At 37.3% G+C, this 27,825-nt stretch overlaps 3 protein-coding genes across 5 annotated transcripts in view; 2 read left to right on the forward strand and 1 right to left on the reverse strand.

The window, feature by feature from the left end:
- LOC113065545 (kelch-like protein 21) overlaps window positions 1–12,542 on the forward strand; it is a 28,850-nt gene extending 16,308 nt beyond the window's left edge. The window contains exons 1-5 of one of the 2 annotated variants that reach the window (XM_026236878.1): window positions 6,999–7,568; window positions 7,660–8,737; window positions 9,607–10,012; window positions 10,137–10,209; window positions 10,838–12,542. In XM_026236878.1, the coding sequence (XP_026092663.1) occupies window positions 7,711–8,737; window positions 9,607–10,012; window positions 10,137–10,209; window positions 10,838–11,170 (1,839 nt within the window). In that variant the 5' untranslated portion in view covers window positions 6,999–7,568; window positions 7,660–7,710 and the 3' untranslated portion in view covers window positions 11,171–12,542. Of the gene's footprint in view, window positions 1–6,998; window positions 7,569–7,659; window positions 8,738–9,606; window positions 10,013–10,136; window positions 10,210–10,837 lie in introns of those variants that run through there. The other variant, XM_026236877.1, reaches the window with a different exon arrangement.
- A 142-nt stretch (window positions 12,543–12,684) lies between these two features.
- Window positions 12,685–19,055, reverse strand: LOC113065543 (telomere zinc finger-associated protein-like). 2 transcript variants are annotated; one of them, XM_026236873.1, is made up of 11 exons: window positions 18,904–19,055; window positions 17,108–17,851; window positions 16,697–16,971; window positions 15,625–15,736; window positions 15,395–15,487; window positions 15,228–15,314; window positions 14,952–15,106; window positions 14,626–14,762; window positions 14,332–14,496; window positions 13,794–13,882; window positions 12,685–13,699 (listed from the first exon to the last, which is right to left on the reverse strand). In XM_026236873.1, exons 1-11 carry the CDS (start codon window positions 18,904–18,906, stop codon window positions 13,283–13,285), a joined length of 2,277 nt encoding a protein of 758 aa, XP_026092658.1. In that variant the 5' UTR covers window positions 18,907–19,055; the 3' UTR covers window positions 12,685–13,282. The 2 variants fall into 2 exon arrangements, with proteins under 2 accessions (XP_026092658.1, XP_026092659.1); XM_026236874.1 differs by having other exon boundaries at window positions 18,916–19,047.
- Window positions 19,056–19,321: 266 nt separating this feature from the next.
- LOC113065544 (polynucleotide 5'-hydroxyl-kinase NOL9-like) lies at window positions 19,322–27,257 on the forward strand. Its single transcript, XM_026236875.1, has 13 exons — window positions 19,322–19,657; window positions 19,987–20,507; window positions 20,648–20,870; window positions 21,380–21,510; window positions 21,743–21,887; window positions 22,946–23,042; window positions 23,203–23,300; window positions 23,451–23,612; window positions 24,919–25,171; window positions 25,324–25,438; window positions 25,766–25,940; window positions 26,090–26,223; window positions 26,765–27,257. The coding sequence occupies exons 2-13, from the start codon at window positions 20,040–20,042 to the stop codon at window positions 26,885–26,887; spliced, it is 2,124 nt and encodes a 707-aa protein (XP_026092660.1). The 5' UTR covers window positions 19,322–19,657; window positions 19,987–20,039; the 3' UTR covers window positions 26,888–27,257.
- Window positions 27,258–27,825: the final 568 nt, after the last annotated feature.

A 27,825-nucleotide genomic window follows, 5' to 3' on the forward strand; every position in this document is an offset into this window, starting at 1 on the left:
CGATTTTAGCCAAACAGCTGGTTTGCCAACGATTGTGTTTTAGGCTGCAGGTCTTTCTGCCCCAAGGAAAGTAGAATCCGCTGAATGAAGTCAAACATTTATCCCAGTGACTTTCGGTAACTCAGGTGCAATGCATATATAAGTCCGAACAGAAGGCACATTGCTTCTTCAGGAAGGTCATGTAGATTGTCCATCACTAATTTTCCCTCGATTACGACTCCAATCGAAGAGGGAGACCCATCTTGTCCCATCTTCAACTATCACAATCCCCACTGGCACATAAAGAATTGAGCGGTGATCATCGGACATCTAGTGAAAAAACATTAACAAATTAAAATTAATTCACATACATGCAAGCTCATTTACATTTCAAAAAGGTGCAACTTAAAGGGTTAGTTCACCAAAAAAAATAAAATTCTGTTAGTAATTACTCACCCTCACGTTGTTTCAACACAGTAATACATCATCGGAACACAAATTAAAATATTTTTGATGATCCGAGTTGTCTCACTCCTCCATAGGCTTCTCTGTAATTTAAACTTGCCAGCCCAGAAAGTTTGTAAAGACATGTTAAAATAGTACAAGTGACCACAGTGGCTGAACCAGAAATTTATCAAGCGTAGCGTTACGTTATGTAACAGCGCAGCGCCTCTGGGTTGTACATCAGAACGGAGGCTCACGCTGGTCATGTGTGTGATGCTGGCCAATAGTGAGCCTACGTTCTGACGTACAACCCAGAAGTGCTGCACTGTTAGACTTCTTGAACTCACTCAGAGAAACAAAGAGGACAATGTATAGTTGAATAGAAGTTATTTTGTTTGTTTTTTTGCAAAAAGTATTCTCATCGCTTGATAAACTTTAGGTTGAGGCACTGTAGTCACTTTGACTATTTTAACAATGTTTTTAACTTTCTGGGCCGGCAAGTTACAATTACAATAGAAACCTATGGAGGAGTGAGGCAGCTCTCAGATTTCATCAAAAATATCTTAATTTGTGCTCCGAAGATGAACGAAAGTATTACAGGTCTGGAACAACATGAGGGTGAGTAATTAATGACAGAATGTTCATTTTTTATTACACATTCACACGATGTCTCACATACATTGCATCAATATCAACCTAAAAGGGTTAGTTCACCCAAAATGTAAAATTCTGTCATTAACTACTGAACCTTGTGTTGTTGCACATCTGAAAGACCTACGTTCATCTTCGGAACATATTAATTTTTTTTTTTTAATGAAACCCATGAGGTTTCAGTCCCTCCATACTAGAGATCCAATTCAATTACCACTTTCAAGGTCCAAAAAGGTATGAAAGACATCACTAAAGTAATCCATGTGACTCCAGTGGTTTAACCTCAATTTCATGAAGCTACACAAGTAATCTGTTTGTGCAAAAAAAAAATAAAAAAAAGTACAACTTATAAAAAAATATTATCTCCAATGCACGGTCACGCAATTACGTCTGCTCTCACATGAATACAAAACTCAAACGTTTTGGTGCTATATGAGATACTGTCTTGAACGGGCGTTGCAGATAAACAATTACACTGGTAAATTATGTTTTTTTTGCACAAACATAGCAGTCGTTTTGCTTCATAAAATTGAGGTTAAACCACTGGAGTACAGTAGTACAGAGTACTGCAACAAAGTCTTTCCTATCATCCTTGAAAGTGTAGTTGTGTTGGATGTCAATGGAGGGACATAAAGTTACAGAATATCATTAAAAAAAATCTATTGTGTCTTAAAGATGGAATGACACAAGGGTCATTCAATTACAGAATTTTCATTTTTGAGTGAATTAACCCTTTAGATTGATACAGTGTGTGTGAATGACCGAGATTGTGAATGTGTTAGAGTGTGTATAGAGGGTGAGAGGGTGTCTTTTGGACATTTTCTCCTTGGAACACTTACCAAACACATCTTAAAGAAAGCAGGAGTCATCTCCAAACCAAAGGGGTAGTCCTTTAAGCACCAAAGTTCAGTTTCAGTTGGCTCTGATAGCTTGTGTGAAAAAAATACAATTTTATTAAATCCAACCACTTGATAATAATACATTATTATAGCCTTTAAACATTTAATCAGAGATCAACTATGAAGTCTATATTGCAGTTTATAAAGAATCAATCTACTATCTTCTAAGATATATCTAGGATAAATTATTGGGACTTCTAACTAACCTTTGTTGCTTCAGAAGGTTCATCAAGAGCTGACCAGCAAACTCCCGTTCTGGCTCTGAAAATGTCCAAGAGCCATGTACTATGTTGGTCAAGGGTCCCGTAAAATTCCCTTTTCAAGATCTTACCAGCAATCCTATTAAACTCCACGTAGACCTGAAAAAATTAAGAAGGGGAAAGTAACAATTATTTTTTATTGTGCTTGATTATTTTTTAAGATAACAAGTCAATTCCAGTCAAAGGTACAAAAATGTGTTAATTAAAAAAAGGTTAATTATTTATTTACTTACATTTAAAAGGATTTTTCATTCATGAATACAAATTTGCTGTCAATTTACTCACTCTAGCCATCCAAGATGTGGGCGACTTTATTTAGCAGAACATTAAGGGAGATTTTTAGCTGAAACTGTTGTCTTTGGCTATTCATATAATGAAAGTCAACTGTAACCATCCCTTTGATTGTCAAAAAACGTGTACAAGCAAAACAAAATCAATAATTGTGATTCCTGATGATATATTTGTGTCTTATGAAATGAAACGATAAGTCTATGCAAGCAACATTATTTATAACATTATTACCTTTACCTTGTACAAACAGCCCTGAGTGTATTTTCTACAGTCTGGAGAGCGAGTGTAAAGATATATCAAACTTTGGGAATATGTGAAAACTCAATCTTCCCAATTTGAGATCACTCATGTGAACAATCTTACTTTTTTATACAGGTAGCAGCATCAAGGATAGTAGCAAGTACCATTTTGCACATCCTGCTAGTTGTAAATAAACCACACATCAGGGCGCTTGCGCTCCAGGCTGTCAGGAGGAGACGGGTCTGTTGTGTTGTTCATCAAAATGATACTTGCTGCTATCCTTAATGTTGCAACCCGTTTAAAAAAGCAAAATTACATTCACATGTGTGATCTCAAATCGGGAAGATTGACAGATTCCCAAAGTTTGATATACATCTTTACGCTTGTGTTCCAGACTGTAGTAAACAAATTCAGCTTTGTTTGCAGAGGCTGTGAATTAAAGGTAATATATGAGGTTTAGCTTCTTGCATAGACCTATCATTTCATATAATTTCATTCCACATAACTATTCATTAATTAATAATATCTCTGTAAATGTGTCGCAGGCAGGAAAAGGTCTGCGGTTTTTAGTAACATACCGACCAAAGAAATTCTTATAACGATTAATGTTAGGCATAAGTCAGTATTCACGCGGCAGCCCAATTTTATACCAAATAAAAGAAACGTCCTTTCACAAATTACACAAAGAGACATTTCAGTGTCTGGAAATAGATTTTTCTCGAAGTTCGAGCCGCAATAGAGCTCGGGCGTAGACGTCATGGAATGGTGCATTGTGGGTAACGGCGGCAATTTTAGAGGCATCGCAAAGCAGGTTTGTAATAAGATAATAGCCAGTCTCCAGAAAAAGTTATAGAACGTGACAAAAAAAGTTGCCTATACCTATACGGACAAACTTAATAATGAAGCCAAACAACGCTAATTAAAAAAAAAAAGAGGTTGTAGGCGGAATCGATCCCTATGAACACATGAAAGTTTACCAAGCCTCAGTTTCCCTGTTAATTTATCCTGGTCTGTGGAGTGAGCGCTTACACCTCCAATCAATTTAAAAATGTCACTTTCACTTTTTAAAAAGTCACTGGAGGCTCACCTGCAGATCATAAATGGATCTGCAAATTAAACGTGGAGAAAAAACTAAGGAAATGTTAACATTAACCAAGCATCAGTGGTGACACACACACACACACACACACTTATCATATTCTGCGAGCTATGAAGCTTGTCTATGCGGGTTTGTTACACTTCAGGAGTAATTACTCACCTATCATACTTGCAAAAATCCACTGTTTTCCTCCGGTAGTTCTGTAATCCGGTATAATATTGACGAACATTCACCTCAGACACAACCCACCATTCACCAAAACAAGACGCTTAACTTCCTATTTTGAAGTTCGTTCCAGTTTTTTTTTTTTTTTTTTTAAACAAGTTGTTCAAATTTGTTAAATACAGTCAGCACAAAAATATCAAAAAGCAAATTAAGTTCAGGATTGGGTCAAAAGAAAATGTTTAAACAAAAAATACAGACACTAAACTGACTCCCTTACTGGCCAAAAACTAGAGAAAACGTAATGTGTTTGTGTCTGAGTTTGTGTGTGTGTATGTGAGAGAGAGAGAGACACCATACACAACATGTCTCACCATAACTATGTATTATAATATTATCGAAGGTGACGGTTTCCCTCCGTACAGTGGCGACCCAAGCCATCTGACGCCTCTTGGTGATTTCAGACACCTTGTGTTTTTTTTCCAAGTAGGAAAATGTTGAAAACTAATATGATTCACGAGGCGTTTGCCCTGTCGATCATGAAACCGATTACAGCAGTTCACAATACAGCAATACTGAACCATTTTCCAAAAAATAATCAAAATTAATGACCAAATGACCAACGTTACCTAATGCCTACTATACAGTACATCTACTTCTGTACCGCGATTCCCACAATGCATTGCGACGTGACGCAACGATCCCGACCTCTTATATCACGCTTAGGTCTATTGTAAACAACAGCGCTAAGTTAGTCTGTAAAACATTGGCTAATAAAAAAAAAAAAATACTCAAAGGCAACTAAGCAAAATTTAAATATATATTTTTCCATTATTCTACCTACCAGCGTACTCTGGGTCTTTCACGACGACTCTCTTCCCGCCTGCTTTAACGCCTGTCTGACTGCTTGTGCAGCTGGCCCGCTGCCAGAGTAAAACGGAAAAGTATTTTCAACATGCAAATAATATGACAATAAAACGTATAAGGAAATAAAAAAAACAACGTGTGTATATTTATGCATTGTGTTTAAACCTTTACTTACCTATTTAACTTTAAACTGTATTATTTATTTCTTCTTTCAGGTGTTCCTGCAAATGATTGTGAACCGCAGTCAGTGCTGCGTCTTCAGCAAATTCGACAAACAATTCCCGCCTTGTGTTATATTGGCCAATCGGCGCTGTTGTCAAGGCAGAATTTCAAGCGCGACCAATCATTTTTAAACAGAGACGTAGCGAATAATTTAAATAAATGGAAATTCTGAGTTAATAACACTTAAAATCTTAATTCAAAAGATTTTTACTGCCAATGAGTAATTTAAACACACCTGTTTAAGTTTTGATGGCAAAACTTGGTGTTATAAGTAATGTGAAGTTATGTTAACTTGATTTATTTATTAATTACAACATTAGGGTTTACAGTGTAGGCAGTCAGTGCAGTTTAGTTATGAAAGATATTTTATACATAAATATGGTAAAACGATGACTATTAAGCTAGTATTCACACTAATACATTAAGCTGCAAGTAAATCTTACAAACCTTACATCAACCATGCTCTTGTCATCTGGTAAGTTTAATTAATGTGCAGGCTAGATTCACTTATAATACTTCGTAATTAAAACTCAACAAGGATTTATGAAATCATGGCCACGAATTAACGTCGTAGTAATTAATAAAACTAGCTCACAAATTCTTAATTTGGTGGGAATTAATTATTAATTCATAGGTAACGTTCTCACTATGTAAACTTTGCACCGTTTAAACGTTATAAAATAAAACTTAATTAAATATCGGTACTCACCGTCTGATTGCTGTCCACGTCGTCCATCTTTAATTAGTGTTGATCCAGTACAGTAGGTGGCGCTGTCACAAAAAAACTAGGGTCCTAAAGCTGCGGTCCAAGAACTGCGGTCCTGAAACTGCAGCCTCCGGTTGTGCAGGAATACCCTTCTCGCTCACACACTCAAACATTCAAAAAGACTCACTCACACACAGACTCAGACACACACAGGCTCACACACAAACAAAACTGGACCTGGAGGTGGACACACACACACACACACAAACCTGAACCTGGAGATAATAATAATATAATGTCTAGCCTGGTTGCTGTGATATCCGTTGCCATGATTTATGAAATGACTGATCGCGAGAGGAAAAAAATGAGGTTTTAGTCGCATAACATCGGTTAATGGAAACGCCGTAATTTCATTTTGTTTATCGATATTTAGAAGAAAAAAAAAACACAAAAGTTTTGTGCGAATCTGTAATGGAAACGCGACAGCGCTTAACATAGACTAACTTCTCAGAGTTATGTTGAGCAACAGTGTTCATTACTAACCATTCAACTCCGGATTGATTCTGGAATCTTCGCTGGGAGAATAAGCATTAAGCACCGGTGATCGGTCCTCTAACTAACACATGCTCATGTTTTGATTAAGATTGTGTTCGAAGAGGAGGGGCTAGTCGCGCGTGCCTCCGTTGTCAGTTTGTGAGAGGGAGGGAGCAAGCAGCACGCAGATCCACAATAAAATACAATTGTACCCATATTAAATATTTAAAAAATCTGAATCAATCCGTGGCAGTCAGCTTTGATATTGTGGCGGGCCGCCACAAAATGCAGTTCCATAACAAGGTTCAGGAGGAGCACGTCAGATACTTAGCCTAATTAACTCAGGTGGAGCCACTTAATATAATCAACCTTAGGGTATAAATACAGCTGAATTAGCCTACCTGTCTCTATTGATGGTTTGTCAGCATCCCCCCTCCATCCCCATCTCCTCCACTAGAGTTCATTTTACACTTTTACATATAAGGGGGGTACTCTAGGTTCGGGCCATTCCCGAGCTTGGAGCCCCTTCCCCGGACAGCACGCCAAATATGCACTATAATACTTCAGCTAATTATATGTAAGTGTGAACTCATGAATTAATGAATGTATGGGAAACCCTGGTGGATGTTAATGTAGTTATCGGTTCTAGTGTAGGCAGATGAGATTTTAAAGCTACAACAATGAGACAAATTGAACAGTGTTAGTGAATGACACCTTTGTTTCTCACTCAAAGCTCACATACTGCTTTAGATTACTTATACTATAGCACACAGCTTGTATGGACTACTTCTGTGATGGTTTTATTGTTCCTTTGTGTCCTTTTCACAATTCATGTTCTTCATATGGAAAAGAGCAGCTAGATCATACTCTTCTGTGGTTCATTGAAAAAAGAATAATACTAATGGAATGACATGAGATTGATTAAATGATGAATACTGAACTATTCCTGTAAACCTTTGTTAGATTTGTTGCTGTAAGATTCAGAGTGGAGAAGTTTCTGTAATCTTCAGTAAGAGAAGCTAAAGGGTGTGTGAAGACCCCCCCTCACCCAGCCTGTGAAAATGGACACTGCTGGTGTATTTATAGGCCAGACACGATGAGCACCCTCTCTTAAGAGACCAGTGGTTGCTAACATTCATAATAAACACATGATATTCAATTCTAGTAGCTCCGTATCCCTTACACAAATTTAAAAGCTTTGAGAAGATCCACAGGTAGGCTGAAACTTCAATTTGTGGTTTTCTGTTTTTAAAACTTGTTTTCACTACTACAGACTACTAATATACTCCTGTTCTTTGTTTAAAGGAGAATCCAGAGTTCTGACCAGACGTACGTCAAGAGAAAGTAAAGTAAGCTATGGAGAAACCAGTTTTACAAACCCAGCCCTCCATGCTGCCTTTCTTCGACGCGGCACACGCTGTCAACTTACTTCGTGGCATCCATGAGCTCCGCGCCGAGCGCAAGTTCTTTGATGTCACGTTGTGTGCTGAAGGCAAAGAGTTCCACTGCCATAGAACTGTTCTAGCAGCTGCCAGCACCTACTTCCGTGCCATGTTTGCCGGTACGCTACGAGAGAGTGTCATGGACCGTGTGGTGCTACACGAAGTATCGGCTGAACTGTTGGGCCTCCTGGTGGACTTTTGCTACACAGGTCGAGTGACCGTCACGCACGACAACGTGGACCTGCTGCTCAAGACAGCGGACCTCTTCCAGTTCCCATCCGTCAAGGAAGCATGCTGCGCATTCCTGGAGCAGAGACTTGATGTTTCCAACTGCTTGGAAATCCAGGACTTCGCAGAGGCTTATGCCTGTCGTGAGCTAGCGGCTAGTGCTCGCTGTTTTGTGCTAAAGAACATTGTGCAGCTGGCAAAGAGCATGGACTTTGAACGGTTGTCGTGGAAGCGGCTGCTTGAGTTTGTGTCTGATGATGGACTGTGTGTGGATAAGGAAGAAACGACATACCAGATTGCCGTGCGCTGGGTTAAAGCTGACTTGCATCACCGATTGCATTACTGGCCTGAGTTGTTGCAGCAAGTACGGCTGCCGTTTGTTCGCCGTTTCTACCTTCTGGCCCATGTGGAGAGCGATCCACTGGTCTACTTGTCGCCAGCCTGTTTACGGTTAGTCAGTGAGGCACGCAGCTTTCAGTCTTACGAATATGACCGACATGACCGACCCAGCCATCGAATGCGCCCACGTCCATCCACCGGCCTGGCCGAAATTCTGGTGGTGGTGGGAGGATGTGATCAAGACTGTGATGAGCTTGTTACTGTGGATTGCTACAACCCACAGACCGGACAGTGGAGATATTTAGCAGAATTCCCAGACCACCTTGGAGGTGGCTACAGCATAGCCGCCCTGGGCAATGACATTTACGTGACAGGTTAGTACAGTGATGAAGTTTCCTGTTGGGACAAACTTATAGGCTGATGATACATGGGGATACAACTTTTAAGCAATTTTGCCAGGCAGCTTTTTTTGTATAATGTTGCTGGGGCACTTTGTCATTGAGGATGGGTAACACCTGGTAGTCCTCACCTGGTAGTCCGTTGATGGCAGCATTGAGCAAAGTTGCTCGGTATCATTGCTCAAAAAGTTGCTCCATGTATCATTAGCCTTACTCAATGATCAACTGCAACTTGTGTCATCATGCTAATGTAATAGAAGAAAGCACAAATCCCCAGGCAGGCTCAGAGTGTCTTTCGTTCCAAACTGTTTACAACATGGCGGCCAATGTATAAATAAACCCCTGTATGTTCGGCTATGTTAAAGTGTGGTGATGGGACATAATGTTCTGCTAGATCAGCAGTGGCCAACATGATTTCAGGTGACATGTATGAAACGGACCTTCAGGAATAGACAGTGATTCAATCGAGAAGCCATCTCATGCAGTCCAATGCTGCTCCTATTCTAAGTGTTCTTTGCTGTTATGCAAGTGGTGTTTAAAAAGGTGACTGAGCACTGAACTATGGAATTCAACAGTTCCGGTTCCGATGTTGATGGCAGTTGTAAGCTCAAGCTGTATGTTTGATTTAATAGAAAGAACTGATTTATAGAAGTAATTAAACCTGTAATCAGGCTCCACAAGAGGTTAACAGAATCAAACTACTTTTTTCAACTATCGTCAATAATCCCAAATTATCCCTATTTATAGCAGTAACCCTAAACAGTGGCACATGTGTGGAAGTTTGGAAATTAAGGTTGATAAATGATGAAGTGTTTAAGCTGTCCAACCTGCTTCATTTACAACAGGTGGCTCAGATGGATCACGTCTCTATGATTGCGTTTGGCGATACAACTCCAGTGTGAATGAGTGGACGGAGGTCTCCCCCATGCTGAAAGCCAGAGAGTACCACAGCTCCTGCGTCCTGAAGGGTCAGCTGTATGTTGTAGCCTCTGATAGCACAGAGCGCTATGATCATACTCTAGACTGCTGGGAGGCACTTCCGCCCATGCCACATTCCATGGATAACTGTTCTACTACGGCATGCAGGGGACGGCTCTATGCCATTGGCTCCTTAACTGGAGAAGACACAATGGCAATTCAGTGTTACGATGTTGTAAGCAACCGCTGGTCACTAGTCAACTGTGGAGAACTGCCTCCATGGTCCTTTGCCCCCAAAACAGTCACTCTTAATGGGTTGATTTACTTTGTAAGGTGAGGTATTTATTTTTCCCCACAGTTGTAAAATATCCAGTAGCTAATAAGATGCAGAAAAAAATAAACGATAAAGGAAGTGTTTTGTTTTTCCATGTTTCTCATGACAGTGGTTTTGTTTCAGGGATGATTCAGCAGAAGTAGATGTCTACAATCCACAGAAAAACGAATGGGATAAGATTTGTCCCATGACACAAGTATGTACATTTGACCTTGTTTCATTTTTTTAAAAGATGCAATTTCATTTACCGTTTTTCATAACATTTTCACAGGTCAAAAGTGAGTAATTTTAAGAGTGATCTGGAATTTCTCTTGAGGGCAAAACATTTTTCCACACAGATTTTGCATCAGGTTTTCAAGTCACTGCATCACTATTGACAAAGGACCTTTTTCCTGCAGTAGTCCTCTCTATGATGTCATTTCCTATTTATTTTTCTATTTTCTGCACATTTCTGCATGTTGGTTGAACCATGATTTTTCTGGCAACACAACATAACCTGGATTTAGCAGACAAAAGACTTAAAAGCATTTCAAATTAATTATTACTTAATTATAAGTTAATACAGTTTAAAAAAAAATTCTAAGAAATAATTTCCTTTTTTTTGTGATACTAGGACAGTTGGATCACACACCAAAACTATAAAAATATTAATACATAAATTAAAAACATGATCATAAAACAGGTGTATTTAAATCACTATATAGATTTGTTGCTTTTTAATTACGGTTATTGTATAACAACTTAATAAGACAAAAAATGAGCATCACATCATTGACCCACATTAGGCATTCACAGAGGTAACTAAAAAGTCTCACCTCCCACAGGTTCATGTTGGAGGCAGTGTAGCAGCTCTGGGTGGTCGACTCTATGTGTCCGGTGGCTATGACAGCACTTTTGAGCTATCTGATGTGGTGGAGGTCTATGACCCCTCTACTCGATCTTGGTCCCCAGCTGGCCGGCTCTCCCAGCCCACCTTCTGGCATGGAAGTGTCAGCATATTCCGACAGTTTATGCCTCTTGTTCCAAGCACCTTCGAACCCATCGACATACCTGAGCCCAACTACATCCACCTCCACAGACACCACCGCAATCAGGCATTTCACAACCACAACAACGTCAATCAGAACCACAACCAAGATCTCAATGAAGTGCATTGAGAACTTTACTAAATGTGAGACTGAATGACATTCAATGTGACTTCACTACTAGGTGTTTTGCACTTTATCAAATATTCACCTCAGCTGGGCAGCAAAAGGGGCTGGTGAATGGACAATCAATGTTTGCATTATTTCTCCCAGTTACCCAGTATATCTACAGCTTTAATTGTTGCATGCATTTCTAATGCTGACTGTGTTCACCTTGAACAGAGACTTGAGTGAAGTGATTCATGAAATAGTGCCTATCATGTTTGGTGAATTTCAAGCAATCCAACCCTTGGTTATGGTTATGCTCATTTTTTTAAATGTATTTTATAATTCAGCATGGACCTCCAAAAGTGATCCACAACAATGCAAATTTAATTCAACACCCCCCAAAAAAATAAAATAATAATACAATACAATATAAATATCATAACCGTAAAGTAAAAATGTCTATTTTCAAAAAATATTGTTTTGAGACCACAGTCATTCCAGTAAGACAGAATTCTGCAATGTGGAAAACAAAAAGTATTTTATATACGCGGAGATTTGGGAGAAACCAAGGTTTTCCAAAAACACCATAATTTTGTTTGACAGATAAACACTGTGACTGTGTCCCAGCATAACCCATTGATTATTGTTCATCTTGCTTGAATAACATCACATTTCAGACAACAGTGGGCATGCAGTGATCACATTTTTACTGAATTTGTATCCGACTTGCCTTTCAACTCTCATATTTTAATATTACATTAAGTTTATTATTATCTAGTCATTGTTTATTTTAGAGGAAGGTATGTAACGGTTTATGAGAAACAGCAATCATGAAAAAATATGAGGAATAGATGAAGGTATTGTATTTTTGTGCCAAATTGTATTAAAATGCTATATTAATAACTGGAAGTAGTAATTCAGTATCGCGTTACTCTTGAATAGATGTAGGTGTTTGACATTACCAGTGTGAAACTAATTATTTACGACACGCTTAAGCAGTATTTGATGTTGATTTTATTTTTCTTAGAATATTTAGTTAAAATAATTTGTACAATACAGACAAGGCGATGATTTGTGTAATGTTTGTTTGTTTGGTGAACCAATAACTGTTACTTTTTGCTCTTTTCACATGTATATGTAATAAGATCACAATCACGTGAGAGACAAACTATCTGACATACAGTTTTAACATTTGAATGTTCTGCAAAGCCCCTCACAGAGTCTTCAGCTCGAGCACAATAGCACATAAAAGTTGAACTCAATAAAGAATAGTAAACATATAATCAGAACTGACCATGGTTTTAAGGTGTAATATTTATCTATGCACATTATTCCAAATCAGTGTTCAGTACAGTATATTAAGTATCCTGTTTCACTCTGAAATACATCAAATTACAGATGTAAAGTGGGATGTAGGAAATCTGATTATTTTTTTCTTTTGAATCTAGTGTATTTAGCATTTGAATTAAGTTGTACATAATGTTTTATGAAATTAAATTCATTAAAACCATAGAAAAAGATGTGCATGGAAAAGTGAATAAAAATAGATTTGTATTTCAATGAATTATTCCATTAAAACAAGAGTATACATTAAGCTAGTGACTGTTTTGCCTGTTTTACAGTAGTCTTTCTTTTACATTTTGCCATCCAGATGCTGAATAAATCTAGACATTATCTTACAAGAAATTTGGTCACATGTTATTGTATCCAATTTTGTCAAACATCTTGTAATTGCCAGGTAATTATTTAGTACAAAACTTTTGAGTTTTTATCTGTCCATCCAAATAGAGTAAGAAAATTATCAAACAAAAGCTGTAGACACAGTCTGACTTGAAAAGCTGGTTAACAGCTAAACATTTTTGCAGAAGCTGGGTTACAAATGACTTGGGTTCAAAATAATTGCTGACTCCAATCTCCTACTGATCCCAAAAATGTAGTTCTGGAAAGGTCAAGATGATCTTGCATCGTCATGCTTGATACAACCAAGTCTTCTGTCATTTCCAAGTTCTTTGAAGATAAATGAATAAGAAAATGATTTCTTCATGCAAGAAAGCTTTTCATTTACAATGAATGTCTCAAATTCTTAAACCTTTGTCAAGTAGCTTCGTTGCTCTGGAATCAATAAGTCCCCTTCATTTAAACTTTCCCATCAGCTCCATAGCTGGGCAGTTCCACCACCACACTGGACTGATGGATGGGGTACGCATCAGTCACCAGCAGGGTCTGCTCGTTCACATCTGTTACAGTGAACAGAGTCTGCTCCACCCCCCCATCAGTCCTTCCAGTCTGTTCACCACTCACTGCTCCATCAGTCACTGAACACGTGGCCTGCTCTCCTGTTCCTCCAGCAGAGGCTGAGACGACCTGTTTCACAACAACCTCCTCTGGCTGGTTATCCATGTCTGCTGGTCCTGCGTGAGCCTCTGTCTGGCCGGGAGGACTCGATGAGGCAGCTGCACTCTCATCCTTCACTACCAGGTTACGTAAGCGTCTCAGTTTGGGGTTGTAGTTCTCCACGCGGTTGTGGATCTGTAAGTGTCGTCGCAAATGTGCCTGTCAAAGGCAAGATAGAGATGCTGAGATCTTAGACATAAACTAGGAAATTATTTTTCTGATATCTTAATCCATAAATACATCTGATTCATACCTGTCTGGTGAACTTGTAACCACATTCAGAACACTCAAATTTTCTCATGCCTTTGTGACGTCGTACATGAACACGAAGCTGCTCAATGGCTGATGGGGCATTATGGGATATTTAATTATTATTCATTATTGATCACTTTAAACTATTGCTATATATATATATATATATATATATATATATTTATATATATTTATATATATATATATATATATATATATATATATATATATATATATATACACACGTGTGTGTATATATATATATATATACACACGTGTGTGTGTGTGTTGTCAAATCACATACATATCGTATAATGTATAATAAAACATGTTAATTTTAGCTAATTTTAATAATAAATGTTATTTCATGTAATATAAATTCTATATAAATTGTGTGTATACATACATATATATATATATATATATATATATATATATATATATATATATATACACAGTATATAAATCTATAATGAAAATAATATTTGTTGTCAAATAAAATAAATAAAATGCAATACACACACACACTTAAATCTTACCTTTAAAGGTTTTGTTGCAGATGTGGCAAAAGTGTGGTCGACCTTCTTGGTGTTTGCTGGCTATGTGCCGTAAGAGAGGGCCTTTCTCAGTAAAGCGTTGCTCACAAAACTCACAACTAAATGGCCGTTCTCCTGTATGCGTGCGGTGGTGTTTGTCCAGACTCGCTGCTCACACAATCAGCAAACATCTTGTTAACAATACAAAACTAACAGAGAAAATGCATGGTTTCAGATTTTTTAAAAAAACTGGAAATCAAAAAGGCCAGAGTTAAATCACTTTGGCTGTAAAATTACCTTGTGTGCGAAATGTCTTGCCACACAGGTGGCACTGGAAAGGTTTCTCTCCAGTATGTGTGCGAAGGTGCATGTTCAGATTGGTTTTCTGTGTAAAAGCATGATTGCAGAACTCACACACAAAAGGACGCTCGTTTCTGGAAAGAAGCACAACAAATACAGCTCAGCACTACTCCACTCAGTCTTTTCACCACATGCATGCATAATTCTAGCATTGCTTTTCAAAAGCAGGCAAAAAATAATTAGCAATCAGTTTAAACAATAAATAAAGCACGTTTCAGTTCTTTGTTTCTTTATGGAAATATTTAATGATGTCCTATGTTAACCTGTGAATGGCTTTGATGTGCATTTGCAGGCCGTTGCGGCTGGACGCCCGATGACCGCACTCCTCACACACAAAGAGTTTCTCACCACGATGTTTGGCTGACTCGTGCAGACGTAGCTCAGTGCGGGACAGGAAGCGCTTGGGACACAATGTACACTAAACGGGACACATGACAAATAATCCACAACACAAAACATTAAATTTAAGTTTGTATTTAGTTTTGAATGGCAGGGCATTATTGTATTGCAAACAATTTATGAGCATTAGAGTCACTTACTGCGTGTGGTTTGGGAGCTCCGTGTACTTTAATCATGTGGATCCTGAGGTCTTTCTTCTGCATGAACTGCTCAGGGCATGACGTGCACTAATATGACAAGTAAGATTACATTGGCATAATGTCTGTTGACAAAAGGTCATATCTGGCCTCCACAATGGAAGACGTACCTTATTGGGCATCTCTCCTGTGTGTGTGACCATATGAACACGCAGCTCATGTCGCTTTTTAAAGGTCATGGTGCATTTCAAACAAGAAAACACCTGGCACAAACCGAAAGTTGCATTAAGTAAATACTAGTAATATAAAAGCTGTAATATAAAACCACCAAAAATAACACATTATTGTTATTTTATTGTATGTATTCATATTGTTAATTGTCTCCCGCTATCAAACTCACCATTTCTGCTCTGATAAGACAATTCCTGGCTTCATGCTCCAGAAGGTTTTCCTTCCTATAGTAGCACTTCCCACATTTAGCACATTCAAAGGGCTTCTCTCCTGTATGTCTCCTTGCAGAAAACAAGATGGAAGGAAAGACAGAACTTTGCATTGAGGCACGATCAGTCATATTAATTACTTATAAAAAATTACAAAAAAAGTTATTCAATAGCAATTACACACAAACAAAAAAAAAAACACCTGCCTCTATATATAACATTAATCTTATATATTTCTACAAAAAAAAATTTCATAGAAATATACACTACTGTTCAAACGTTTGGGGTCAAGAAATTAATACTTTTATTCAGCAAAAACACATTATATTGATCAAATGTGACAGTGAATACATTTATAATGTAACAAAACATTCTATTGCAAATAAATCCTGTTCTTATGAACTTTCTATTCACCAGAGAATCCTAAAAAAAAACATTTATCGCCATCTCCACAAAATTATTTGTGATTACAGCAAATCAGCATATTAGAATGAAGACTGCAGTAATGGTTGCTGAAAATTCAGCTTTGCATCACAGGAATAAATTACATTATTCTTATATTCTTCTTATTATTATTATTATCTTATATCATTATTATTATACATTATTAAATTATATACACCCGTATTTTTCGGACTATAAGTAGCACCTGAGTATAAGTCGCATCAGACCAAAAATACGTCATGATGAGGAAAAAAACATATAAGTCGCACTGAACTATAAGTCGCATTTATTTAGAACCAAGCACCAAGAGAAAACATTACCGTCTCCAGCCGCAAGAGGGCGCTCTATGTCTTCAGTGATAGACTACAGGAGCACTGAGCAGCATAGAGCGCCCTCTCGTGGCTGGAGATGTTGTAATGTTTTCTATTGGTTCATTTCTCTTGGTTCATTTCTCTCGGTTCATGTCAAATTAATTTTGATAAATAAGTCGCACCTGACTATAAGTCGCAGGGCCAGCCAAACTATGAAAAAAAGTGCGACTTATAGTCCGGAAAATACGGTATATAAAATTAACAAAGAGGAAGATACCTGTTGTGTACTTTCAGGTAGTACTTGCTGAGGAATGTTTTATGACATGTAGGACATTGGACAGAGCCTTTCTTGCTGTCTTTAGATGTTCCTTCCCCATTCTTTTTATTGGTACTTCTTTTGTGTCGTTTGCATGTTCCCCGTGGAGTCTTTGACGTCGAGCAAGGTGAATCATGAGGCACATACTCTTCATCGGTACCCTCAATAAGAATGTCCATACTGCCACCTCTATCACTGTCATCATCATCCTCATTGTCAACAGATCCATCCACCTGCTAATGGAGAATTAACAGAAAATGTACAACAGATTCATAATCAATGCATTCAATTTTCATTGTCAGATCAGTGCAGAAATGATCAAGTTTAAATTATTTTATTTGAATAAATGACTTCTGGTTGAAAATGGATTACCTCAGTCTCACTGGTGTCTTGATGTTTGAGGTGATCTCCGTCCTCAGTGGCAGCAGTCTCCTGCTCTTTGTCTTCTAGAGATGATGGTTTTCTTCGTCCTGCTCTCTGCCTCGTGTTAGAAGACATGTGACTTTCCCCGACTAGTCGATTGGGCCCTTTTACAAGCCTTCCAGAACGTGTGGTGGTAGTCGACGTCGAGGCAGGAGGGTCATCATCACTAGCTGTGACCACCGAACCTATCTGGAATGCATCAAGTTTATTTTTCGTCCTCGGCCAAGAACTAGTCTTTCCTTTCGGGGTGTGATCAGGCTGAGGGTCTGCAGATATGAGAGTCAATAGTTGTTTGGCTGTATCATCTTCACTCGAGACAGGTGACTGCAAAGTCTTTACACATGGCAAACTCAGGCAAGGTATGAGAGACTCTGGCACTGATAGTCCGCTAGCTGCATTCTGAATCTTTTCTAAATTGCTATCATCTAAGTGGAGTTCACCAGTATAAAAAAAGTTAAGAAGTAGCTCTAGTCCATCATCAGGGCACTCTATTGGCATCTGTACACATGGTGTGTCTGAACTGGAGTCTTGGAACAAGTGGCTGAAACAGGCAAGAACATTGCGATGGGCCAGATGCACCTTCCCACCGACTGTGCTCAATATGGCATCACAGAAGTGGCCAAGACCCCTCTGATGGTTGAGCAAGGATAGCACCCGCTGAGCGTGAGAGGTGCCTTGAGCAGGTATCGCCATCTAGAAAAGCAGGAGACATCAGTTTCATTTTATTAGTGATTTTATCAAAATGTAATTCTAGATAAAGACAACATAACATACATTTATTGATTAATAAATGTATGCATTAAAATGAAATACTTAAATAATTCATATAAACATTAAATAAAAATGCAAATGATTTTTACTAATTCATGAGCATTTATAATAATAAAAAAATGCTCGATCTCATAGTTATAATACATTTATTTAAAATACAATAAGAGTGTGTCCTAGTTTTATTACTATACTGTAATTATTATGAAATACAAAAAAAAGTAAATGATGAAAATCTTCCATTATTGTAATTACAAGAGCTCACTTATTTTGATTCAAAAACATGTATTTTTTCTGTTTTGATTAATTTACTAATAAATGTTTTATGCAACTTTAAAGAATTTTATAAAATCATGAAATACTGCAATTATTGTACTACAAGAATATATGTTTATAGCAATAATTTGCTTATTTTGGCGTAGTTCAGTTTATTACAAGTACACAGAATAATTATGAACATTTTAATTTAAATTAAATATTTAAATTACAAACAAATACTAAATACATACATTTGAAACTACTTTTACTTAATTTAATCATAGATATTTATGATAAAAAGAGTTTATGCTCAGAAATATAATACATTTGTGTAAAAGTACAATAAAAAGTGTGTCTGTTCTGGTTTTATTATGATACCGTCATTATTTATAAATGTTTCATTAAGATATAATGTTTGTAGAGGTCGTACAACTTTGAGTAATTTTCTAAAATCACGAAAAACTGAAATTATCGTATTACGAGCACTGTTGGGTATTGCAAGTTCTTGCTTATTTTGGCACAGTTCATTTTATAAAACAGTGCACAGAATAATTCTGCACGTTTTCATGCATGCTCAAGAAAGTTTCCCCACATGATGCGGATGACTTTGGTCACAGACTGCTTGATCAATTAAAACGACCTTAACGTTAATCACGATGCTCACTTTTTAATGACGCTCCCTAAACTACTCGCCGCAAAATCAACCGTTCACGACTCACCATTTAGCGTACATTAGATCATTGCTCTCATCTTTCTTTTCATATGCTGAAAGCACACATATATGCGTTATGTAACCTACTGAGTAAATCATAAATAACACAGCGTCAAAAGCTTAATTTAGGCGAAAGAACAAGAAGCCATGTTGAAACAGAAACAGGAAGTGACGTTGAATATGTTGGCCCTCTCCGGCCGGTAGCTGGCCGTTCACCCCATTACGCTGGGAACGAATTTCTTCAAATATGAACTAATTGAATAATTTAGCTATTTTATTCAAACTGCACACAAATTCTTCAATTTTATAACATGTTTGAACGTTATGGTGAAGTATTTTATACCGAAGTGGATTTATTCAGGATTGTAGTATAGAATCAAAGCTCCTTTGAACTCCGTAACATCTGTTGTTGTCCATCACACGGCACACATGCTAACCGTGAGCGCACGGCGCTGCACAAAATTGCTTCCGTTATCCACAGAGTTGTATATTTGACATGGGTTACACGTTTTCTTCATATTTACACTTTCAGACCTATTCATTATACAGTGACAGTGCGGTTTCAAAGCAGATGAAAAGTGGGAAATTAGCAGCTTCGTCTCGATCAGTGGAGGAGTGGAAGCACAAACAGCATCGTGCCTCGTGAAGTGATGCTCAAAGCCAGTCACAGAGAATCAACAGCTGCTCCACACAAAATCAATTTCTGATTTGATTCGAATCTGTTAGTATTACCAGTTGTAGCTGCTTCCCACTTTAAACAGGTACGTTACGTTAACTACGTGAACTAACGACAGCCCTGAAACTTGCTTTCTGTATCATTTCACAACAACATATGATCTTACTAGTGATTAGTAATAATACTGTGTGAAACAATACTTTACTAACTGCATAAAGTAAAGCCAACAGATAGGAAAAAACTATTATGTTAACTTGACCAAACCAACTTAGTGATATTTTGTTTAATCTTTTAGTTATTCTGTCTATCTAGCCATCCACTTTTAGTTTTTTTATGCATTTCTGATCTAGACAAAATCTATTTAGTTACTCCAGATGTTCTGATGCCGTCATCACTGCATGTCTTCATTCACAGGTGTCTCCCTGCCCTGGATTTATGACGTTTTCAGTCTTGTTGGAGTTCATTGGATGACAATGAAAGTACACAAGGTTTCTTCTCAGTCCCAACACGAGCAGCGACATGCCACCAAGCGCCACGGCAAGAATAAATGGCGCAAAAAGACACACAGTCTGGACTCCACTCTCCTAAACACAAGTACTGGGACTGCAAAATTGGAGAAACCAATACCCAAAAGGGAGAAAACCACATTAAAACGTTTGAAGAAGTTGTATACGAAGCCTATCCCTGAAAACTGCTGTGCCGAGCAGAGAAAGGTTAAGGCTCATGTCCACACAAATGGAGGCACAGAGCTGAATGGCAGCAGCAGTTTAGTGGACTCTCAAGAATGGAGTGAATATGCCAATAGTGTTCTTCGTAATGGAATGGAGAGTTCAACCTCACCTAAGACAGACCAGATGGAGGAGGACGGTCTTCAGTTCCATGCCCAGTTTGACAAGACCCGCAATAATGCTGTTTTAGTCATGAAACAAGGCCAGGTAGACTGCTTACCTCAGCTATACACTTTTAAATGCTAGGGTTTTATATATATATATTGCACTTGTGTCACTTACTTATATTGGTCCTCCATCACTAGTTTCTATAAGTATACTGACTTTTGTGTCTGATATCTGTGCAGGTCTTGTGTTTCCGTGGGAAGTGCCTGCTCACTTGCCTCTATGGTCATGTAGAGGTGCTGGGCTTCACCATAGAGGAGGGCCAACAGCCTTACCCCCTGTTCTCACCACCGTCCCACTGCCCTCTCACCATCACTGCCTTAGGAAACAACCCCCCATCCAGCAAGAACAAGAAGGAGGGGCTGCTGGAAGCAAAAGCTGTTGTTCACAAATATTTCTCCTCAGGTATCATCAGAAGCAGTGTCCTCCCTTCTAAATACCTTTTTTATTTTTATATAATTTTCTCACGATCATATCTTACATAAAGGAAAGATATGGCAGGTAAATAAGGTAAAGAGGCAATTAATAGATATCACCATACTTTTCTAGTTGATCATTACATAATTACAAAAAAAAAATGGTATTGCAAGATTGCAGAAACGTCTTGTTTAAATATACATTTAAAAATTATACATTTTATGAAATTTGCAGAACGGTGTTTCAGAACAGATTTTGTTGTTTTTTACAGAGGCGGGTTTCAATCACTCCATGAATCAGAAAATACTGTTAACTGCCAAAAAATAATAATATTAATCACATTACACATTGGATACACAAAGAGCCAAATAGCCCGAAATGTCAAAATTGGCCAGTGCAGTTTTTTAATGCAGTGTCTTGCCTTAAATTAATTTCTATCTACACTAAAGTCTATTTTTCTTTAATGTTCTGTTGCGATTGATTTTTTTAATGTTTAGAGCCGAGTAAAAAGCTCATGAGTGAGCTGGACTCTGACTCATGTGTGGTGCTTCTGGAGCCTCTGAACACGCCGCTCACCCGCGTTCTCACCAGCTTCTCAGAACTCTCAGAGATCTTTGGTCTCAACTCGGTAAGTTGGTGGCATTTCAGATTTTGTATGTTCATGTTTAAAGTAGCTGATGTGTATATGGTTTGTGATGTTCAAATACATTCTCAGTGTAATATCCAGTGGCAACTATGAGTAAGCCATTTGAAGGAAGAATGTAAACACTGTGACTCTGTGACGCTTTTGACATTGTTTGTTTGAGCATCCTGGCATAGCAACAAAGATATATTTGTGTCTGTGTTTATACGTCTTGCAGAAGGAGCTGAAGTCTCAGGCTGCCGTCTATAATCCTGTTCTGTCAGCTGTCGGTGTAACAGCTCTGCGTGGACCTTGTGCACAGGGTCTGGTGATGTCACGTAGCTACAGAGAAGCTATAAGCAGATTGCTCAGTGCCTGGGCAGGTAAATGTTAACCATTTTATTTTCCTTATTTATTTTGAAGGAATATTTAAAGGAATAGTTCACCAAAAAAAAAAATCTTCATCATTTACTCTCCCTCATGTCATTCCACACCTGTATAATTTAATTATATAATTAATAATATAACGATCCCTCAATATGGATTGACACATCAAATCTTTAACGATATGATGTATTGATGCAAAGATGTAAAAAATCGTAATTTTGTAGTATAAATAGACACTTTTATTTTGACACTTTCCACACATTCACACAATGTCCGTCTACACGAATACTTAAGAGCTTGTTTTCGCCAGGACGAACAAATACAGACAAAAGTACATAAAATGCATGTCTTGGTGATTATCCTTGTAAACACAGTTGGTTAGACATATGTCTTTATGTAAACAGTTTAGAAAGAAAACACATGTGTATCAGTATATTGGATCCGTGCCACACAAAAAAAAAGTCTAAAATAAAATTCGTTGTTTTGTTGTGTTTGTTTAGTTACCAACATTTTTTGAAATATCTTCCTTTAAGTTCCACAGAATAAAAAATGTTTGGAATTAAATTATGAATAAATTAGGTCTGGGTTGAAAATATCGATTTCAAGATCAGTCATTTATTCTGTGCTGCTTATTTTGTAAATTAATCACTTCAGTTCGCTAAATATTATATGAAGGGCACCTGCCGTCCACTAATCACAATGAGCTTTGTGCTCTGTTACTTTTGATATGGAACAAAGTCTTAGCTTTCAAATTCTATCAGTTTAATCTTGAAATACAAATATATACAGTTTTGCCCCTCTTTAATGTGGTGTGATAGATCACACAGTTCAATGCGAACCAATCATTTCTTCCTTATTAATACTAGTTATAGCACGAAACAAACATAAATGGACATCATAAGGGAATGTCAAAAGAAAAAGTAAAACTTACTGAAATGTATCAATCATCATAGAAAGACTACATTAAATCGTAAACCGTGTCACGTAATGTACTTTTCACGTAAGCCATTCAGTGTCCAAAAAATGTTTTAATATAAAATGTTTTTGTCCATAGGGGAATTTGACCGCTGTCCCATAATTCTTGTATGTGGGGGGAAATCCTCTGGAAAATCCACCTTCAATCGACACCTTATTAACAGCCTGCTCAATCAGTGAGTTCAATTGGTTCTCATCAGTTTAGTAATAAGAGGATAAATTGAGAGTAAATGTTGTGTTTTTGTAGACTAGCCTGCATGCAAAGTTATATAAGGAATTGACATATATTGTCATTTTAAAGTGGTATTTTTGCTGTCTACCTTGTTTTGTGTGTAGTACTGCAGGCGTAGAGTATTTGGAGTGTGATCTAGGCCAAACTGAGTTCACCCCTCCTGGGTGCCTTTCCTTAAGCACAGTTACAGAGCCGCTGCTGGGTAAGTATCATCCTCCATATCCATATAGCCACACGAGGTACATTTAAAAAGATTCTGTTAATTCAAAAGACCATTGTGCTGCAAAAATCTAAACTATCTTACATTTAGCATATTCATTTATATGTTTGTAATAGTGGTGTTATTTCTCAGGGCCTCCTTTCACACACCTGCGTGACCCAGAGCACATGGTGTACTATGGTCAGGCAGATTGTCAGGCTGACATCGATCGGTATCTGGAGTCTCTCAAATCCCTCTGGCGCCATGTCAATGGAGAAAGTCCTGTCATCATCAATACTATGGGCTGGATCAGAGGTCAGCAATACAAATATTGCACATAAAATAGGAATATTGATTTGACCGGTATATCGACTTATTAATGGATCTTGAATATTATTTATGCAAATATTAGGACTATCAATCAGTTTAATAAAATGATTTACTGAGTCAGATGGGTCAGAGGAATAATTAAAGTATTTTTTTCTTCTAATATTTGTAGCACTATTAAATATATTTAATATTGATCATTTTCTTTTTAACAGATAATAATAGTAGGGCTGTCGCGATAACCGCAATATTGTAATACCACGCTATTGACAAGCAAACCGCAGAGGAAAGATAACAACCGCGTGTTCAATTTTTTTACTACTTTTTTTTTTTTTTTTTTTTTTTTAATGAGGCTGTGGCCTTCTTGTTTTTTCAATTTGTCACTGTGCATTCAATGTAAAATAAATGAATGATACAATATTATGACTGTAATTTTCTCGCGAGCCGTTGTACTGTAGCTTTATGGTGCTTCGTTTGTTTTGAATAGGCCGGCTGAAACGATGGGAGACGCTTGATCTCGTCCCAAACCTAATGTCACGTCACCAGTTTGGGAACATTTTGGCTTTCAACCCAATGAAAAGGGCGAGCCAGCGAATATAGATGAGCCGATATGCAAAATTTGCTGCAAAAAGGTTCCTGTGACGCAGCAATACATCTAATTTGAGGTCATTGGGACATTCTGAAACGCATAATGTGAAAAACGCTTAAGGTGGTTTAATGTATTAATACAGTGATATTAACAGACCAAACTCACTAAACATCATACTAATAAAGTATACTATCTACAAAAAATCAGATGATCCCTGAAAATGTAAACTGAAAAAAATGAATGCGACCTCACACGCTATCTGCATGAGGAGTGCATCGACTCCAGCGGGAATCCACTGTCCTGGTGGGCCAGTGGTGGCACGATAATCAGTCTAGATTTCCGCTGCTGCCCAAAGTTGCGCGCAAATACGTGTAATACATGTTAGAACTCTATAATTTCTTTTTAAAAAAAATCTTGTTGCTGTTTGGCATTTAACAATAAACAAAAATGTTTTAAAACTTACTTGTAAGTTAAAAAAGCAAAAATATATGCTACATAACTCAACGATAGAGCTTTGTATGCAGCAAAATCTGGATAAATTAGGTATGTAAAAAACAAAAAACGAAGGTAAAACCGCATATCACGCTATTGAGCCACCCATAATAACCGCAGGGGAAAATTCTTAACCGCGACAGCCCTAAATAATAGTTTTCATTTGAGTTTATGGTACTGACATCCTAACACGTGTCTTTCTCTCTTTCACAGGCCATGGCTTTCAGATACTGGTCGACCTCATTCGCCTGTTTTCCGTTACGCATGTAGTGCAGTTGAGTTATGGAAACGCACCACAGTGTCAACATCTTACCCCAGACTTCCTCAGAACTGCCCACGGCTGGCAGACGCACCCACTGACGCCGCCCACCCTGACAGAGGAGCCAGTCAGTCACCTCTCCACTCGATCTCATGTGTTACTCAGTGTCCAGTCAGAATTTGAAGGTGCTGGGACATCTGGAGTAATGTAAGCCAGCCAGCTTCCCCACTTTGGATTTTAACTGTTCCTATTTTCAGTTGGCAAATGATTTGGTGAACACGTAACTGATTTGTAAAGTATTAATATCCAGATATGTATGATCTGAACTAAAATAAATTCCCATCCTGTATTCCTCATAGGCAGCATCAGCGCAGTAACGAGCTGCGAGACCTGGCTCTGCTCAGTTACTTCAGTAAGCTGCAGTCCCCAGAACCTGGCCCAGTCCTCCCGCTCCACTGCTTCACACCTTACCAGGTTTTATTCTTTATGTTTAAAAAACATTTTGCTTCATTTATTTTAATTTTCATTTAATTTTTCATATTTTATTTCATTTTTTTTAATAGTTTTTCATGTTATATTTATTTTCTTATTTTGAAGTTTTATTTCATTTTTATTCATTCTTTTGATTCTAGTATTTTACTTTTTATTCTGATTATGACTGTTATATTATTTATTCATTATTTATTTTGTATTTTACTTTTTGTTTCTTTTTATTTGGATTTATTTAATTTAATTTTAATTTTAATTTTGATAATGCATGACTCTTTCAAATGAAAGTCTTTTTGTGCTCAATAATTGCAGGTCCCACTCTCAGCAGTGGCTATAGGGGTAACACACTGTGAGGTGGCACCCACCAACATCCTCTATGTGGCCAATGCCAGTGTAGTGGGATTATGCTGTCTGAGTGAAAAGGTTGTGGGCAGAGAAGGTCCTGTTGTACTCTCCCAAACTCCAATCTGTCAATGTGTGGGCTTAGGTGTGTATATATACATATATGAATCTGAGATTGAATTGATCGGTCAAATGACATAGCATATGTAGTGACATTACAAATATTCATTATACATCAAAACAAGACTATGTAATCTTCCTTAAAAATAATGTACCCGCTGTTGTGTTTTTAAGGTGTTTTGAGAGGGGTAGACATGGCACGTGGTTTGTACTTTCTGGTTTCTCCAGTGTCCCCCTCTGTCCTGAGACACGTGAACTGTCTCCTGCTGGGAGAGATCACTCTGCCTAAAATATTGCTCACCAAGCAGGTACGTGAATCAGCACTATACACTACCCTTCATAGGTATGGGGTTAATGGGGTCACCAAGGCTGCATTTATTTGAGCAAAAATAGTATTATTGTCCAGAAATCATTTTAAGATGCTGATTTGGTGCTCAAACATCACAGTTACAAAATGTACTGCTTAATTCTTTATGGATATAATATTTTATATTTGTAATATTTTGTTCAGGGTTTTTTAATTAATTTCAAAATGTCAGCATTTATTTGAAGAGAATATTTTTGTAGCAATGTGAAAGTCTTTATTAATTTCTTTAAAAAAATATTCTATGGACTTTTTAAAGAATTTACAAACTTTTCAGCAGTAGTGTAGATTATGGAAATCCATGAAATAAAATAACCAAAGGGTGCATTTTACAATTTACTCATTGAATATAAGGGTCCAAAAGAGAGATAATAATTTGTGTGATGGCAAAATGGTTAAGTGTTGAATGTTAACAAACCTAATGGGTCTTTGTTGTTATCAATTGTACTTAAACTCTCTCTTTCTCTTTTTTTTTTTTCCTCCAGGATGGCATTGAAGGAGATTTACCTTACGTCACCACAGACTACAGTTTTGAAGTCCAAGGGGCAGGAAAGCTTCACATCTACAAAGGACTGACAAGGCCTGGTTTTATAAAGTCAAATAACTAAGCTCTTCTGTATAAACACTGCTTTCTGTGAATGACATTTCTATCCTTGTATTTGTTGTATACCCTAAATATTGAGGTCAAATTTGCCATTGAATGTACAAATCTACACAAGTATTTTGGCTTTTGGAACTGTAAACTGGGTAGATGGAGTGTATGAGTTCATATGCTGTTTCTTTATCTCTTGTTGAATGGCTCCATGTTTAAGATCCATATGGGAAACTATCATCTTGATTTTCTGTACTGTTACAGATTGTCTATGTCATTAAGGAAGTGTCAGAAAGAGTCTTTGTTTTCTTTTACCAAGTCACATTCCCAAACCAAGACAATGCAGGCTGTAAAATATTAAAGTGGGTTTCACTTTTGTCAAGAAATTAGTCTCTCATTGACCATTTTTTTTTAGCATTTAGGTTATTTTAATGCAACTTATTTGAAATGCCATCTTGTTGCCTCTTGGAATGTTTGCTGAGATCCCTTAGTTAGAACCAAAGCAAAAGATGCCTGAGGTGGGTGTATCTATCGGGATGTGTGTTATTCCACGTCTGCATTAGATTTGAACTTCCGAGTATTTTTGTAACATTTTTAATTATATGAAGAGCCAAAATGACATTTCGCAACATTCACTGCATTTGCCAGCAGTTGGCGCTACAGTTTTGCTATTATCACTCAAGTAATACTTGGCATTATATAAAATATTGTGAAAACATTGTACACCCACACATGGTGATATAAAACAGAAACAATAATTTAAAAAAAATCTAAATCTTTAAATTTTTAAAAAATCTTTAAAAATTCTAATTTTTCTTTTTGACTTCATTGCTTTATTCTTTGGTTTTTAATTTATCTGATGGTTAATCGTGAAATTAAGCAAACAATATTATAAGATATTGATTAATTATTTGCTGTTTAGTATTACAATGTTTAATAATAACTTTATTCCCA

This window comes from Carassius auratus, chromosome 48 (genome assembly GCF_003368295.1).
Source record: "Carassius auratus strain Wakin chromosome 48, ASM336829v1, whole genome shotgun sequence".
Taxonomy (NCBI): Eukaryota; Metazoa; Chordata; class Actinopteri; order Cypriniformes; family Cyprinidae; genus Carassius; species Carassius auratus.